The 18,715-nt window shown below is 35.5% G+C and overlaps 2 protein-coding genes across 2 annotated transcripts; one reads left to right on the forward strand and one right to left on the reverse strand.

Moving 5' to 3' along the window:
* The first annotated feature begins 56 nt into the window (after positions 1–56).
* On the forward strand, positions 57–7,230 carry LOC131784380 (chromatin assembly factor 1 subunit A). The gene is made up of 13 exons (XM_059101190.2): positions 57–235; positions 343–405; positions 984–1,357; positions 1,784–1,843; positions 2,062–2,312; positions 2,619–2,679; positions 2,907–2,972; positions 3,351–3,479; positions 3,833–4,147; positions 4,409–4,486; positions 4,764–4,898; positions 4,999–5,281; positions 5,546–7,230. The coding sequence occupies exons 1-13, from the start codon at positions 178–180 to the stop codon at positions 6,211–6,213; spliced, it is 2,541 nt and encodes an 846-aa protein (XP_058957173.2). The 5' UTR covers positions 57–177; the 3' UTR covers positions 6,214–7,230.
* A 189-nt stretch (positions 7,231–7,419) lies between these two features.
* Positions 7,420–14,046, reverse strand: LOC131784390 (E3 ubiquitin-protein ligase RNF115-like). The gene is made up of 11 exons (XM_059101202.2): positions 13,921–14,046; positions 12,795–12,847; positions 12,180–12,240; positions 11,582–11,615; positions 11,216–11,330; positions 11,094–11,131; positions 10,885–10,939; positions 10,264–10,339; positions 9,734–9,827; positions 9,413–9,528; positions 7,420–8,596 (listed from the first exon to the last, which is right to left on the reverse strand). Exons 1-11 carry the CDS (start codon positions 13,999–14,001, stop codon positions 8,498–8,500), a joined length of 822 nt encoding a protein of 273 aa, XP_058957185.1. The 5' UTR covers positions 14,002–14,046; the 3' UTR covers positions 7,420–8,497.
* Between the last annotated feature and the right edge of the window lie 4,669 nt (positions 14,047–18,715).

An 18,715-nucleotide genomic window follows, 5' to 3' on the forward strand; every position in this document is an offset into this window, starting at 1 on the left:
AGGTCAAAACAGTCCCAGAATGCATCTTAAAGCTATTCCCGCCAATTTTGAAGAAACGCGCTTACCACACATTGCTGAGCTTCTAAGCGCGTACTGTTTCTTTTTCTTCTTTCTTCTTCAATTTTTTCTCTAAATGTTATTCTTGTCGTTAAAATTTTATTGTAGCTCATAAAAAATATGAGAAATCCGGGTGAAAGTCCAGAAGGACGCGTGCAGAGCGAGACTTCAAGCGAAGGTACGATTGTTCCGCCATCAAGTCCTATGCCCTCTATCAAATTTTCCAGGTCGGATCTTGTCATTTGTAATTTTATAGCTTACAGAAACGTTTGGTTTTATTTAAAGCATATGCTAAAGGTTCTGACAGAGACGAATGTGATAGTCCACCATGTAAAAGACTGAAGCAAGGTCAGTTGCTACGAAATAAGAAAAAATGATAATAGTGTATATGTACGTATATACAAGAAACTCGAGCAAACTTGGGGCAGAAGGCATCTAGAAAACCCAATTTAGGATCACTATAATCTATTCGTTTCTCAGCCATTGTTCCCTCGTTAAATTTAAGGTTTCCTAACAATTGTTAAAGGTTCAATAATTTTGAAGCTGTTATTTTCACCTGGCAAGCTGAGTATTTAAAAGCAACTGGTGTTATCATTACGATGTGCCCTGTTTTGGCTCGATCAACTATTTGTAGGATGGAACACTTATACATTACTTTCTTGTGTGCAAGGGAATGGTTGGTTTTACTGCAGTGTCACTGTAGTGATACTGCAGAACTTTGTAATAATACTGTGGCCCATAATTAATGGCTACAATGATCTAGTGTGCAGATTGTGTTAGAATTGGACAATATTGTGCACACCTTAAAATGTGTTTGTGATGTTTGGAGCAATAATTCCACTGTGAAACTTGCAATTTTATTTGTGATATATTTTGTAACAAGGAAGACTCATTTGAGGGGTACCCCCATAATTTTTTTATTTCAGGAGTATTGTCCTTTCCAACAGTATCTTCATCTCTGTTGACCTCCGCTGGATCATTCAAGACTTCAGTTTCTGTCCAAAATGAGGCTGACAGCATTAGCAACTGCCAAAACACACCATCTGAACCATGCAAGGAAAAAACTCAATCCAGTGGAGGTCTTGTCACTGGTGCTCCCTCTCCCCCTGATTTGAAGGAAAGTTTAGGAAAGCCACAGAATACCACAGATTTGTCAAAAATTTCCAAAAGTTTGGTTCTTGAAAACAAAGATGATAAATTAGTTGGGCAGAGAGATGCAAGCTCCATTTCCTCACCAGAATCTACTTCCTCTTCTCGTGAAGATGAAGCAATGGTTATAGATCAGTCACCACCAGTCAAGGTAATAAACATCCAAAACCGACAATAGGCATAAAGAAATGCAGATCATGTATTAGTCCCTGTTGGTGCTTAGATACTCAAATTTCAGCTCCACTTCCTCAAAGAGACCCTATATACATATATTACACTGTTTTGCTACAGGTAAAGACTGGGATCTTCAGACAAAAAACAAAAAAAGGTCTGATATCTGCCCTAACTAGTTCAAGGAAATCTCTAAAGATTGAAGTGAAGTTGATTGTGACCTTGGTGTTAAAAATTATGTGAAATCCTCGTACTACAGTGGTGTATATACCACCACTTTTTCAACTTTGTTCCTGTTATCAGAGATCTTGCTGCATGTACAAGAAAAGGAGACCATGATTATTTTGATCTGATTTTTCCCAATGATATTCATTTGAAATTGATTAGTTTCTTTCTTTTTGTATAGGGAAATAGAAAGAGCCCAACCTTAAAGAGTGCTGAAAAGTTGAAGAGGAAGGAGGAACGGGTATAGTAATGACTTTTATGGTATTTGAGCGTTGAGCTATGGTAGTGCTTTCAGTAATAATTATGATTTATTAACATGTAGACCAATTTGGTGTGAACATCTTTGGTATTGAGACAGGTTCGGAAAAATAGATATTTGTTCTTTAAAATTTAAATTGCAAAGAGGAGAATGGGAAATTGAATAATAGTTTTTTTATGAGATTTCCTTTTTAATTTCAGGAGAAAGAAAGACAAGAGAAGCAAAGATTAAAAGAGGAGAAACTAAAAGAAAAACAAGAGGCAAAGGCAGCCAAAGAAAAGGAAAGATCAGAAGCCAAAAGGAAGCGTGACCTTGAAAAACAGGAAAAGCAAGCTGAAAGGGAGAGAAGAGAGAAAGAGCGAATAGAGAGGAAGGAGAAGGAAGAAAAGGAACGCTTGGAAAAGAAGGGAAAGAGAGAAGAGGAAAGAAGGAAACGAGAAGAAGAAAATAAGTAAGTTTAAAAAGGGTACAAACAAAGGAAAATTATACATGCACTGGTATTCTTTTCATTGCATGTGTTGTATGGCTATTATGCAACCTTTGTAAGAGAAAAATCCAGTTTGTGAAAGGTGATCAATTCGTCAAGCTTGGACCTTACTAAAATTAAAGTGAGGATGAGAGGATCCTAGTAGTTGGGTGATGAGAAGTATTCTGTATGCTTTTAATGACACTAGCAACTTCTCTTGAAACAAAGCATTCTGATTTGAAAAGGCTGTTCATTTTGTTGTTTATTTTACTTCTGTTTGGTTGATTTCAGTGCAAAGTTAGAAGAAAAGAGGAAGCGAGAAGAAGAGAAGAGAAATCAAGAAGAAGAACAGGTACAGCTTACAAGTAGTAATGCTGTTGAGATAGCTTAGTAGATTCCAAGGAAAGCATAGGTTAGCTTTTGGTACTTTATAGATTGTATCTGCAACTGTTATGGACAAACATTACGATTTACTCTGTAGCATTCATTAGCTATGCTACCATTTTCTTTGTTGTGTACTGTCTTTCTTTGGTAAGGTTTGTCTTGTTAATAATTGCTTCAATTGTTTCTCTTTGTTAGACAAGAAAAAGACTGAAGAGTAAAGAAAATTTTGTAAGCTGGTTCACCAAGACATCTGCCCCCAAGGTACCAAATTGAAAATATTTTTTTATCAAACACAGATCTTCTGAATAAATGTACTACTGCTGACTAATCTAACTTACCTTATATCTCCAATGTATTATGTTGGTCCAATTGGTGGGACATCACATGAACTGTTTAAAACACCTTTATTAGCACTAGGAATTATAAATTTAAAAAGGTCCCATGGTTTCTTCTTTTACTGTTTGGTTTTAGATTGGCTGCTACTGAAAAAATATCAGACTGTGGGAGAGTTTAAACATAAAAGATTGTTTTTTATGTTACCAGCATTCTGTGTTTTGGTTGTATGGTGTATTAAGCTCAAGCATTATCAATTCCCTGCCAGTTCCATTGTACTAATGAAATTCTTATGTTTGGTTTCAGGCTTCATCAGACAGTGGTAGTAGATTTAAACCATTTCAGCTGAAAGCGGGAATGACCATTGCTCCAACAACACGTAAACACTTGTCACTTGAAACGAAAAAAGTCTTAGATGAGGAACTTAAACTACAGGTATGTATCTCAAGCTAATAACAAAATATCAAAAAACATCCAGTAGTGTTGAGTGTAGCAATCAAACAGTTTTAAGAACATGTATACTACTTTGTCGTAGTGCTACAGAACAATAAAACTAGTGAATAGAGGATCATTCATTGATTCATATTCTAATATACTTTGAATTTGAAAAATAATTCTGCAGTAGTGTAGGTTCTTGAGATAGACTCTTTGAATATAACCAGTTCTGACAAATTCCAGACAAACAAGTTCTCAAATATCCATGAAGTTCTGGAGTCTGATTAAACTTGCCTTTCAGTGTGTCTGTGCATTACATATATTTTAAAATAAACTTACCTTTGACCTTGTAGGAAGACCACAGGTCCTATCTGAGAGATCTAGAGGCTAGAAAACCAATTCTCAAATACAGGAAGAGAAAACTGTCTACCATTGAGGAACAGAATGAATGTGATACTGATGAAAAGACATCTGATGGACCTTTAGCAATTGATGAAAACAGCAACTCAAGTGTTGAAATTGTTGAGGAAAAGAAGGACATTTCTTCCTTTGTTGGCCTGAGATGCAAACTATTACAGTTCCACACAGACTACAGGCCAGCATACTTTGGTACATATAGAAAGAAAAGCTACCACATCTCTCCAAGGAACCCATTCAAAAAAGACTTGGTATAGTAAACCGAAACTATTATTTAATTACTAACAATTAACTATTAAAATTTATGTAATGTCACAGAGATGCTCCTTTCATCTGGAATTCAAACCAAAGAGATTATTGCTGTCAGTCAATCAATCAATTAATTGATCTACTATCATTTTTCTGTTTAAAAGATTAGCATTTAGGCTTCACCTTCTGTTACACTTGCATCTCAAAACAAACCATTTAGTAAACTTGTGGATAGATAATCAACAATCTCCCATATTCTCCAGGACTTGTTGGATTATGAGGTTGACAGTGATGATGAATGGGAAGAGGAGGAACCAGGTGAAAGTCTCTCACACAGTGAGGTAATGATTATGCTCCAAGACAAATACAACTGCAGACTTAGAAGTCCTTGAAAAATAAATTGATAGTGATGGAAAACTCCACCATAATAAGCTACTACTTTATTCTAGGCTTATCTGCCATCTTTATTATCCAGGGCTTTATCCACTGGTACTTTGATCAACATGGCCACAGTTTTCATTCTGTTTATGCTGAAACTGGTCAGGGATGTGGGCCGATTACATTCTGATGAGGCATCCTTTTTTTATCATGATCAGTTAAGTCAATTTTAATTTTCAGGGAGAGGATGATGGTGATGGTGATGATGACAATGGAGATGATGATGGATTCTTTGTTCCTCATGGTTACTTATCAGATGATGAAGGAGTTGAGGATGGAGATGATGATGAATGTGATGTGAATGAAGAAAAGAAGGTATTAGACTTACTGCTGCCAGTTGTAATTACATATTTCTACACAACAACAAAAATAAACCTGGGGGTTTTGCAGTATTAATATTATTTTTTCCTCACAGGGAGAGAATCCTGAAAATAAAAGAGATCAACAGCTTGCAAAGGCCAAGGCATGGGAAGCTGCAATGAAAAGAAAGTGCAAGCCAATGAAGCCAATATCACTGGGATGCCTGTGGCTTGAGGAAGCTGAAGTAAGTGTGGTGCTCAAGCAGTTTGCTGCATGCTTACTTGTTGATGGACCCATAAACATTGAAAGCCTGTCTACAAACAGTAAGAGTGCTGATTTCTCTGTGGACACACCAAGTAGTGGAAACACCAGTGGAGCTCTCTATGTACCGGATAAAGGTAATATTCAAAAGTTTGCTAATACATAAGAATAAATGGAGTAAGAAACCCTCAACTGTGAAGCTGGAATGCTTGAAGAGTTGCTTTGAACATAAGATCCAAGCTCAAGCTGATGAAACACAAAATATAAAACTCACTATTTATGAACTTGCAATTGGTGACTGCGCAAGAAATTGCCTTTTTCTCAGAACGGTGGCTTGGGAGTGGGGGTGAAGCCTTGGATGTTGCTCTGACCTTAGTAATTATTCTCTCCTTTATTTCCAGCAATGCCTGACCTAATAAAGTTGGTTCATGGAAACACAGCAGGTCTCAGCAAGTTGATGATGAAGTTCAGAAAGCATTGGACTTCAAAGTGGCTAGGTAGAGATGTCACAGATGAAGAAGTTGATGAAAAAAGTCCAATTTCCAAAAGACAACTTGAGAAGAAAATTCAGAATATTGCTTCTAAGGAAAGAAGAAATGATAGGCCTCGCTGGTACGTCCACAGTCACATTCTGGAAGCCTATGGCATAGAGAACTTGTTGGTTGATGGATGTACTGGTTCAGATGCATCTTCAGATACTCCTAAGTCTTCTGCGACTTTGCAGGCAAATACTCCCAGTATCATTCAATTTGCTGCTAGGGGTGCAAGTCCTGAAAAGCAAAATAACACTCCTAAGATTCAACCAGCAAGTTTATCATGTACTTCAACTTCAAATTCACCCATGGAGATTGACAACAAGGGCTTAACAGGTTTTGGTGGCATTTTAGGTTCTAACGTGGTAGATTTACACTCGCAAGTAGATGGTGAACCCAAAAGCAAGGGTACTGAACCAATCAGGAATAACACTGAATTAAGTAAAATTACTCCTGCAAGTGCTGGCTCAAATACAATTCAAAATACAGAAAATAATTCTACTGAAAATTTTATTGAAACTTTGTGTATTGACTGAAGCTACATTGATGTATATCTTTCATAGCTAGCTAAATTTGTTACTGATTTTTGGGGAAACATAACAATGTTATGTTGGCAGTTGGGTTATGAGGCATTTTCTGTGTGAATGAAATAATGATTTCTTAGTGTTACTTCTTGTAGTCCCAAGATAGAGTTACTGATGAGTTTTGATAGTTATGCACTGATCAATTTGAAGCTTCAACTTCCCCCACCCCCATGGCAACCAACAAGCATTTGACTGTCATTTGTGTCTGTGGGTGAGGCATTTGAACCTTGCTGGGTGGGATGGGGCATTTGAACTGGGAAAGTCAAGTCTTTAGCATAATACACAAATTTAATAGAGGATTTAAAGGTAAGGAGTCTGCTTTTGTGAGTGAATGGTTTAGAAAGACTATTTTCATCTTTGAATGTTTACAATGGAAAACTTAATGACAAAACCAGAATCTAATACAACTTTGCTAAATTGGAATATGTTTGCGATCACACAAAGCATCACTCATTATTGGGTGTGGCATTTGAATTCAATTTTGGCCTGGGGAAAGAGGGAATCTGAACAAGCCAATTTCCAAAAGTTCAAGTGCCTGATGGAGGGGGAGAGGGAAAGGAATGTTGAAGCTTCAAATTGATCAATACATTATCAACTGTTTGACAACTAATATAAAATGTGCCATGTACTAGGATTTCAACTTATACAGTTTCCATGCAATAAATTCTGAGGATATTTAGGTCATCAGTACAGCATGATCTAATTAACAGTTAATACAAAATTTTATTTCGGAATTGAAAGATGTAATAAAACTAGCTTAGAATAGAAGAAGTAAATGAATTTCTTTTTGGATGATTATACAAATTTTGGTATTTGCAAATGGTGGAGTCTACATAAATGTTAACCTCATTTGATCAAAGTTGTATCGATAAGGACTTGCGACATCAACATCATTCCCCCACCAAGTTCTTTAATAAGGAAATACAAATTTCTTCACACTTACCAGTGTTAAGATTTATTTTTATATTTGGCAAAAATAAACACCACAAATAATTTCCAAAATCAAGACTTTATGGTGCACATTTAGATATTGTACAAACATCCAAACCAATTCAAAAAATTTTCAATATCTGAAGTAATTTTTTTTTTACCTCACCCCAGGATCTTCATCGAACCTTAACATTGAGCAAATCGTTTAAAATTTTGTCCTTTTCAGGAGTAAGTTATGGGTTCTATGACAAAAGAAAACTAGCAACACCTATGTCTAATTACTTGTTTTTAATTTTGTAATGAAGTAATTCAACCTTTGACACATCTTTGTTAAATCCAATTACATGCGTGAGATAGCTACCAGTTACTTAAAATATTTTGAAGAACAGAAAAAAACTTGGAATATATATCTACATTGTTTTTTCCTTTGAAATTTTTAGAAACACATCATGTCCTCCCCTTTAGTAATCCACTTTCTGAGTATTTGAGGACAAGCAGGAAAACTGGGTGAATTTTATCAAATTGAGATTCACTTGTAAACAAGCTGGGAAATGTCATAAAAAGGGCACCAAAGTTTCCTCTCATAGTTTTACTTGTTTCACTTTGCTTTTCCGATATATATTTATGTTTTATTTAAGTTCCCACTGTAATTATTCTTAAGTAATAAGATGACACTGCAGGAAAAATTTTCTTTGAAGATGAGGATTATTTGCTGTCATTACTTTCTACAAAGACCTTCCCAGTGTACCTTTCCTTTGTGTACTGGACCCTATTTCCTGACTAGCGTCCAAGTATTCAATAGGCTTGGGTTTTAATGTAACAGTCTCAAACAATAGGCAGATGTACAAAAGGCAATGGTATTTCAAAGCTCCCTATAATTTTTATAGCTAAGGGTTAGACTAATACTGAAAATTAATAAGACATTAAAATGCAAGGGAGAAAAAAAGTTCTGTTTCCAGGAATTTTTGGGAGCTTTAAATAGGATGCTTGTTACTTGGCTTGTAAAATAATGTGATGTCTGCAGACATACATGAATTGACAGCCTCTAGCGAACCAGAAATTCCAATATTTCATAACCTTATACTCACGTTTTTATTTACACTCATTACAAACAAAAGCAGTAATTGTGACCTGTAAATAAACTTTATAATGAAAAAGCATAACTGTTGCTCTAACAGAAATACAGTGGAAATATTCACAGCATCCCATATTGTCTCTATTGTGTTATGTACTCAATAACTTAAGACTAGATTGTAACAAAAAAAAATTCAAAAGCTTCAGATTTCCCAGTTCAAATCAGTTTAATTCATAAATGAAACTGTTCAGGTGTGCTTGAATCACTATCTCGTGACCCTCTTGTTTGGGTATTACTGAGACTCAAGCGGCAGACAGGGCAAGAATCATGCTGAAAAAAGGAGAAAACTTTACATTTAGTATAAAAATAAACCAACTACAGGTATTATCTTTAAGGCAAAGGTTTGAATCCTGCTGAAGTCTGAATTTTTCAAGCTCTTCTTTCTGCTATTTCTTTAATAGGCCATTTCTGAATTACTTTTGGCCTTTTTTTTCAAAACCAGGCTTGGTGCTTTGATTTGCATGAAAATGAGTTTAATTTGCATGTGAATGAAAAATTATTGTGATATAAAAGGATGAGCACCAACACTCGCTTTGAAAAAGAGCCCAAAGATAATTTGGAAATGGGCTATTGCAGTTTATCTACGAGGATCATGCCTTCCTTTGAAGTCATCCACAGGTCAAATATTTAATCTGTTTAATTTATTTGTGATCACCTCGCTATAGATATAACAAAGAACCAATTAGAATTTGCCTTGCTCCCAACATGGTTGTTTTTCTCCTGAAGTGAAATATAACTAATTGTTGATTCTAAATTTTAGTCAAGCACAAAGCCTTTGTCAAATAACAGAAAAAGGAATAACATTATGCTTTTGCGTGTATCATTATATTGGAGTTATTAGGATTTTTATACTTCTTATGATTTTTTTAGTGTTACATAGTAATTGTGTATTTTTCTTAAGGGCACACTTAATTTGGAGTGTTACTCTGTCATGGGTCCCACACCTTTGTCCTTTGTCTCTCATTCTTGTGACTTCTTCAAATGCATTTCTTCTTCCTTGTCTTATTTTAGCATTGTGATCATGGTGAAAACCATTAAATAAATAAATAATAATAAAATTATATACCTACTAAAATATGTACTCACCATTTTTAACCATGGTTTTATACAACCAAAATGGAATATATGACTACAGGGTAATCTCCTAACATCCTCATCTTTTGAACACTGTTCTTTGCATACAGCACAAAATTTATCAGACTCTAGACAAAAAAAAGAAGAAAGAAAAGGTAAAAAATGTAAAGGTACACAATAACATTTGAGGAATGGCACAGCTGTCTGTGAAATCAAAGAGAAGGGATGCTCTGATGGAAACACAAACCTAGAACCTAGTGAATGCTGAAGTGTATTCCTGCTTTACATACCAGAATGGAATAAACCTGTCTAGTAACTGTTATGTTCTCTTACCTGCTGAATCTTCTGTAACTTCTACTTTTTGAAGATCTTCTATCTTTTTGGAATCTGCTGGGGGTGGTCCTGCTCCATCCATCTGGTTTAGAAGCTGTGGAATGGATATTATAATTACTGCTCTGAACTGATCATCCATTATGAGGCAGAAATTGGCTTCTTTGTGTTAATGCTTTTTGAGATCAGTTTTCCATGTTTTTGCACTCACAATGTAGAGTTTGGTTTTGGTATCTGCTGCCATTTTGGGTTTTTCCCTTTATTGACAGCTGGTTTTCAGTTTCACGAATGAAAAAAGGTAATTTTCTTTTCTTTTTTTTTTTTATTGACGTGTCTCTTGCATAATTTTTTTCATTTGGGATCATACACTAGCCCATAGTTTTTTTCAGTTTTGAGAGATTTTCATTTCATTTTTGTTTTGCTTTTTTTCTAGTTGCAATACTTCCTTTTACTACCATTCTAGTTATTTGGGGTCAAACCAGTGACAAAGTATTAACACTTAAAAGAACTTTTTCTTTTCGCTGTTCTCTCACCTGTGTTATTATTGAATCCAATCCCTCTGCACCCCAGGCATAATCAGCAGGGTTCCCATGAAGACGCAACAAGTTGCTATTAGATAAAAAAAAAAGAAGAGTCAGATAAAAAGCTGGGAGATTCATTGTACTGGAGCTTATTGCACTTTGAACAAGGAGTATCATTATTTCCCCCTGGATAGGACCACAGTACCTTGTAGGGTTTCCCCTTCCCATTTATATTTAGGGGTGGAGAGTGGCACTGTGAAAGAAAGTGTCTTTGCCATGTGATGGAGAGATGTCCAAGGGAAAACTTTTGATCAAGAGTCCAGTAGGGTAATATAGCCACAAGGCAACTGCCTTGCCCACAAAAGAAACGTACTGAAAAAATGTACAGTGAAGTCTTAAGAATAAATGTCTAACATTAATGTCCCATGTGATATGAAAGACACAGCAGCAGACAAGTAATATCATTGATTCAGGATTATGAGTCTAGCCAATCTTTTTATGTTGTGTTAAGGGCTGATAACTCGTCAAAATAGCATCATCCATGGGTAGTGATGACAATTCTAAATAAATTGTGCTTAAAAGTTGCGTGAATTACTACTAATATTGAAATGGTTAAAAGATAATAATACTTACAATGGAAATCCCATATTTCCAGATGTTCCTGCTCCATCTTCACTTGTATTACTACCTTGAATAAGTATAAAAACAGCAGCAAATCAAAGAGACACTATGGTGAACTTGTGGATATACTGTGTAGAATATAATGATTCCAATAATCAGAATTGAGCTATACCTTCACAATCACATAATATATGAAAAGATAAATCAAACAAGCAAAATACCTGGTGATGCTAATCCACCAAAAAGATTTTGAAGAATTCTGTAAGACAAAAGAATTACAATATGTAATAGTACTGGCACATAGTACTTCTCAAGATGTTTTAAATCATAGCTAACAACTTACACATCAATTGCTGCAGCAGTTGTGGCATTGGCAGCATCTCCTCTTTCTCCTGGCCTCTGATTGGTACGAATACTTATTCTTGTTCGTGGTCTACGGGATCGTCTCCTTCCTTCATCTAGAAAGTCCAAATTTCCAGCTTCAGTGGACATTAATCGTAAATTAATATTACCACTATTTCCTCTGATTCATTAAAGAATAATGCTCAAATGAGAATAATTTTCTATAACCACTTTATATGTTGTAATTAATTTTTTCTTGGTTGATAATTTTTGTAACCAGCTGTGTTGATATTTAGTTAACTTTGCTTTGTATTCGATAACATATCCAAATTTAATAATTATCATCTTTCTAAATTTCTCTTATTACCTGGCAGTTGTCCAAACAAACTTCTGTGAACCAACTGAAAATGAATTGTAATGAAATATTAATAAGACAATAATGATATAAAAAAAGAGTGTTGAGACATGTTGAGGAAAATGGGATTCTCTTTCCTGGGGCTGGCCTATCTGTAATGACAATAACTAATCTAAGTCAAACTTTATTAAATACATGGGTTGTAGTAAAAGACAGGCACTTCTCTTATTTGGACCTACAACCTATAACAATACTAAAAAAAGACACATTTTTGTCTAGTCACCAGCCTTGGACAAAGAAAAAATTCTGAGTCTCCATGAGAAATTGAACTCAGACCTTCGAATATTGTGCTCTGATGCTCTACAACTGAGCCACAGAGATTTTAGAAGGCCATAACTAAGTTCATGTATGACAGGTGTCCAGCATACTGCTACAGTCTGGAATGTCCATAACATCATGTTTGTAAATAGAATAAAAAAGATGTCATATATTGTGTGTCACATCACAGAGGTTTGCCAGATTTCATCAATAAATATTGAGTCGTTGAGCAGTAAAGGCAACATATATGTTCAGTCAATTTTAGTGGATGAAGTCCACATGTACTTCTCACCTCTGCAAAGTGGGTGGCTGGGTCTCTTTCAGCTTCTGCTGTGCTTTCTTCTTCTTCATTGCTGTTAAGAGTTTAGCACTCAATAAGTAACTCACTCAATCAGGCTCTTGGGAATACAGTTGGTCAAATGTTTAAACTCTTGAACAAAGGAATTTTGTAAGTTACATATCCAAGCTTAAAAATCACTTCTGCCACCAGTGGGAGTTATACAAACAGACAGTCAAAGAAGAAATTTCCTTTATTATCAATGATTCTGAGTCTTGATATGTTACCCAACCACTGACCATCAAACCTGTGGACTCTGAACCTCTATATAATGACCAACAACTGACCATAGTACATCTGTGGACTCTGAGTATTAGACTTCATTAGACATTGATTCTTCATTCCCAGAGATCAAACACTATTGAACATATATGTACCAATAGATTATCAAAGTATATTATTATAATCTAAATTAATTACCAACAGTTCCTTCCTCAAGCTGCAATGAAAAATGGTATAGAAACATTGAATGTATTCAGGACAATCTAAGGTAATCATGCACTTAATTATCATTTGTTAACTTTCCTAACTGTTACAATGTAATTGATCTGTTATCATATAGCAACCTACCTGTCGCTTAACTGTTCAATAAATTCTCCCTGGCATTGTGAACAAGTAAAATCCTACAAGAACACAAAAAATAAATTTGAAACATAACTACTGAGCCAGTCAGCTCATTAGAAGGAAGCTATGTCATTTCTAATTGCATAATATTTATTGCCAAGTATTGATTGATAATTATTACAAGCTATGACCAGTGTTTACTGATTTTTAACAAGTTAGGACTGTAAAATCAAATCCCCTTTTCCATCAGATCTGTATAATTGTTGAAAATTTAAATTTTTTGCATCTTTCTTATACTTTTTGCATACTTATTAAGAAGTAGTGTTATCATCTGAAGAAAATCTTACACCTATGCCTTAAAACAGCTGCCATCTAAAAAAAACTTGCAGCATCTAAGCAAAAATGGGGTAAATGTAGAGTATATTCCATTAAAATTCCTCTGAATAGTTTCTTAATCTAAATACCAGGATTATATCATAAGACAGATGCTTTTCTGGAGTGCATATCGAGACATGCAAAAGTGAAAATAACCATCCATTACACTGACAAAAATTAGTCTATGTAATCGATGCATAACTACGAATCCGGACTTCGGTCAAGTACTCCTCGATTACGTCGTTGCTACCAAGAAACTTTTACTCCATTACACAACACCGTGCTTCAAATTTACGGTAAACGATTAAATTGTTCACAGAAAGTTTCTTTGACAGCTGATGCATAGTTTACACAGCTTGATAGCCGAATTTCCATTTTTCTTCGGCTCTGAACACAAACTTTCGGTAAATCAGAAAAAATAATCGCACAACAAATACGCCTTTATGTGGTACAAACTATTATCGTGGTTTTCGTGGACATGGCGGAAGCGATTTAGTTCACAAAAGGACTCAACTTTTTCCCTTTAAAACGATGGTCACCGACTTAACCATAACTTCATTTTAACACACTCTTATCGTAGCAGCGTTAGCTGATACTTATAATCCCAATAAAGGAAATTTGGGTTGCTAAAACTGATCACTCATTTGATAAAGTTAAAATGGTAGAATTACGGTTCCATATCGAGTAAGTACGTGATTGCAACTCTGATTCCAACGAAAAATCCACTCTGTACAAATCCATACAAACTAACACTTACTGGTAAATTCAGAGAAACTTCTCGATTGCACTCATGGCAATAAAATCGTTCACTTGCTCTTTCGACTGTGGCTTCGGCCATCTTGAGAATTCAACAGACATTTCTTCCTACCATTTTTGGGAGGCATGACGTCATCAAAAAGAGGACGCTACAGGTAGTCTTACATCGTACTTCAACTTCTTCTTTTTCAGATTTTAGGAACCCTTCCCTAAGACTAACTTATCGAAGCACAATTTCGAGGCTAAAATATCGTTCAAAGGAAGAAAAATTTGTTACCTGAAGAGATTTCGCAAACCTCCTTTTCTCTTCCGTTTATTCGTTTGAGGAAACAGCTTCTGACAGGCATTCAGTTCGAAGGGAAGATCGATATGCGGGCGCTGGAAAAGCGAGAATGGGGTCTTATAAAGGCGTCAAAAACTTAGGATCATTTTTGTTCATAGTTTTTGAGTTTGTTTTTTGTTATTTTTCAGCAAGTGCTGACGAATGGAAAGCTGCCGCGCGCTCTTTGATTTGCTTGCAATGAGTTGAACAACCCGGCCGGGGTAGATATCGCACTTGATACAATTTACGACAACCCTGATTCTATTACTATTATGTTTGACGTCTTGAGCGCTGTATAATTTCATTTATAGACTGGAAACGAGGTTAAAAGGTATTTATGTTACCCACTATTTTAAGGAAAATTTACGTGATCCAATAACTTATCTGTGAAATGACGTCAAAAGTTCTATTTTTAGTGATACGGCAACCGTCACTGTAATTTGATCAACGTAAAAGTGGGCCTTGTATGAATAAAACTACGTAATAACTCCCAAATTTTTGGTTAAATTTGCGAAACAATGGATGGATGGTCCTAAAGGTCTCACTAAGGTCTTGAAACTCCGATCACTATCATTATAAGAAGAAAACGTTCATAGCCTCCCTAAAAAATGTGAATAAACAACAACAAAAAATTTTCATCTTAACTTCCTTATAGTGTGTCAAGTTTTATTTATTAATTTTTTATCCCTACGCTCTTCTTGATTTTTGAACTTTTCGTCATTGTCTGTGTTTGTTCACCTGCTAACAAGCTCTAAGTTCTGTGTGGTTGTCAAGATACAAAGATAACGCATGCGATAATGGTGTCATAGTTCTATTTGATTAAAAAAGCTGTTTCATTCATGGGAATATGCAAATTCTGTCCCCTGTTCAATATATGTAATATCACCATCGAGGAAGAGGTCTGACAAACATGTTTATCTCTGATGCGGTCATTTTACGATTCACGGACAGTTGATTAGCGATGTTAACATAGTCTTGTAAGATTCAGTGCATTTCAACTGCGCGTAACACACAAAAAGATAACTTTGACGTCGCAAATTATTCTGGAAATGGCCTAGAAATGGCCTAGAAAGTTTGATAAGGTATGTTGGTGGAAATTCTCAGATTTTATCCGTTGACTCACTGATTTCTTCATTTTCTTACCAAATGATTTCTTCGAAATTCGAGCTTCAGTTCTTGAAGAAATAATAGCGGAATTTTGTCGACTATCAAAAAGACTCTTGACCGTAAGTAATAACTGTAAATGCAGTTACTAGTAGATCAACAAGAATGAAGCCAACGATTTCGACTCAAGCGGAAAATCTTGACTTCACTATAGAAGTAATACCATTCTCTGAGAATTATGGGGAAAATTTTTATTACACATTTTACAAAGTAGCCAGATCTCAAATCGAGTTTATGTTAAATCAAAGAGTCATTAATTGGGATAAGGTTCGCTTCTGCGCATATTAAATTGCATTATTTCCTTAAGTGTTGGCTCTGTTTGTTTTCTGATAGCTGATTTACAAATTAATCGAGGAGAACTATTTTATGTTTGTAAATTTTAATTTTGTAGCTTTTGGAAATTAAGTGGCCATAACATCATGATGACGGAGGTTAATCACATCCCTCGAGCGTGCTTAAACTATGCTTATCTCATTTTTGGAAAGTCAGCATTTCGAGAAACGTTGTGCATACGGGGAAAAGGTACGTCCTACTCTGAATTTTTTTTGTCAATACGGTTCAAATTTAATCACTAACCTTAAAACGACAAAGGCAAACCTCTCTTTAAAAGATGTTTCTCTTGCTAACACTGCGTTAATGTCTCACATGGTATCGAGTGTCAGAAAGCTCAGCAATTAGCGTCAGTTTTTCCGGTGAGATCCCCTTTTCTGAACAAGGGGAACTCAGTAAAGCATGTGATATTATAGTATTTCACAGTTGCGTCATTAAAACATATTTTAAATTAGACAGTTCAGAAAGGCAAAACCATAACGTGGTTCTTCTACGGAGTAAGGCTTTAGAATTCAGCGAACGCGCTTGGCGACAGAGCTTTAGGTTCCACCCGGAAAAAATGAGATGGCTATAGATGACCGACGAGCTGCCTGAGATGAGCTCATGATAAACAGATAACTACAGAAGTGAGAGCCTATCAAAATACAAGTTATTCTAAATATCTAAATGAAGTCACATCTCGTTGCGTTATCTTCTTACTAAGGAAGTATTTGGTGATTGGAATTTGAAGAAAATATTCTTCTCTACAATATCTAGAGGTGTGTTTACGTTTTTCACAGGCGGTTTTTCGGTCCAGCTGGTCTTAAAATAGCTTTAATTGCTAAAGATTTCCGTTGATTATGGAACATTGTCCGATAGCGCGCGGTAAAAGCCAAGATTTGATCTCTGTTAAATGGCCGGTCCTTTTTATATGTATATGTACTAGACCTAATTTGCAATTTTGATACCCCACAAATACCGAACGAAAGACGCAGTGGCTAGCTGGAAACAACTTACTGCAAATATTTAAAGGGTGATTTCTTCTCTTGTCGTCTTCTAAGCAAATTAAATACAGTTTCAGAATCAAGAACGAGGAAATTGCTTTGTCTATGACCTTTTGCACCAGGGCGCGCGTGAACTCAGACTGGAATAAGGTTCGCAAATTAACTATTGGACTGATAAGGAAACACAGCCACAGCCTATGTACAGATCAATAGTGCTTTACACTGAATAAAAATTAAAAACCTTATATATCTAAATAAAATTTACAATAGTAATGGTAGCTAAAAATATATAAGAATAAATTATTTTAATGTAATATATCTGAGTTAATGATTACAAAAAGCTTCATTAAACAGAAACGTTTTAATAGCTTTTTTAAATTTATCCAAACACTTAATCATTCTAATTTCATGAGGAAGTCTGTTCCATAAGTATGGTGCTGCTGCCTGAAAAGACCGATCTCCAAATGTCTTGCCAAATGATGGACACATATGGCATACTTCTTCAGTAATCTTTTGCAACTTGAGCCAAATGTCCTTGTTTTCGTTAATTACTGGGATGAGTGTGTAAGTCGTAACCGACCACAGGCGGCCCAAGCTCCAGCTGTGAGATGATCATCTTACGCAATAACGGTCATGGCGGAATTATAAGAGTTTGTATAGGAATATTTACGAGCGCTCTAAGGAATAAAAAAATACGTCAAATTCTCAAAAAAAATACCTCACCTCGCTTCCACAGCGTATTGCTTGTTATCTGACCGCTTACTTGGATGAAAAGAGCCCATTTGAGCGAGTTGTTCATTTCGAGGTTTTCAACGTACATAAGAAAAATATTCCTATACAAACTCTTATAATTCCGCCATGACCGTTATTGCGTAAGATGATCGTCTCACAGCTGGAGCTTGGGCCGCCTGTGAACCGACAAGATTCCAAAAGATTTTGACACTTTCAAAATAACACAAAGTAGATTTAAAATATTATGATTTTACGGTAAACTTTTTTACGACTAACGGTTAAACTTAATTAATATTTGGCCGTTTCACAGATAAAACCATTTAGACTCTTGCATAATTATTGCTGCCGTGATTGTTGTTGTTGTCTTTTTAACTTCGGGAAAGTAATACGTTTTCCGTTGAGGGAATGGTGTCGATAAAACACCTCTGTATAGTACTTAACGATTCAAATTTTAAGTACCGATCTTTAAATTCTTATCAAATTTGAAATTATTATTATCATCGTCATTAAATTTATCGTTAAGTGATGCAATGAAATTTTTAAAGAAATGTCTTAAAATTGTCCTAGTTTATGTCGTAAAATAGGTTATGGTTAGTAGCTCGTGGTATACGTAGATATCGGATGTGGTCGCGATCCACACCAGAAGTGATCGCATTGAGAGACAAAAGATTATATTTCTCTTTTGAAATTGTCCTGGTTGTTGAAATGCATTAGTTGCAACTTGTTTTCACGAGTCAGTGGCCTTTTCCTGTTTGTCTAAGATTTCACGTCGTGAAACTGCACGTGAGTCATTAGAAATTAGCATCTTGAGTCGCCTTTTGAAAAAGTTATATAACCATGACTTGCAATTAGTTACAATCGTGGGCGAAAAAAAAATTCCGTCAATGTTTTTTATCGCAGTTCCATTATGACTGGAAAAGTCTTAAGAAGTTTTTACATACTTAGCCTGTGTTGATTTGGTTCATGACTGTAAGTAATCTCACCTAGAGGATGATAAATTGCATTCACGCCCTGTGTTTTTCATTCACGAAATTCTTTGAACAGTTTATCGTGACTAATCGCAACCTAAAACGATTTTACTGCAATTGATTCGGAGAAAAAGTTATTAAAAATATCGCATCTGTTTTTCCTTTGAGTGAAACATACCAGTTAAGCAGTTTTACTGCTGAGATTGTCAAGTTAAGAGTTTGCCTCCACCCCTACCCCCGTAAGTTTCTGAATTCCGCCGTGACGTCAACGTTTATAGTAGTCGGTTGTTCATTTCG

This window comes from Pocillopora verrucosa, chromosome 4 (genome assembly GCF_036669915.1).
Source record: "Pocillopora verrucosa isolate sample1 chromosome 4, ASM3666991v2, whole genome shotgun sequence".
Classification (NCBI taxonomy): Eukaryota; Metazoa; Cnidaria; class Anthozoa; order Scleractinia; family Pocilloporidae; genus Pocillopora; species Pocillopora verrucosa.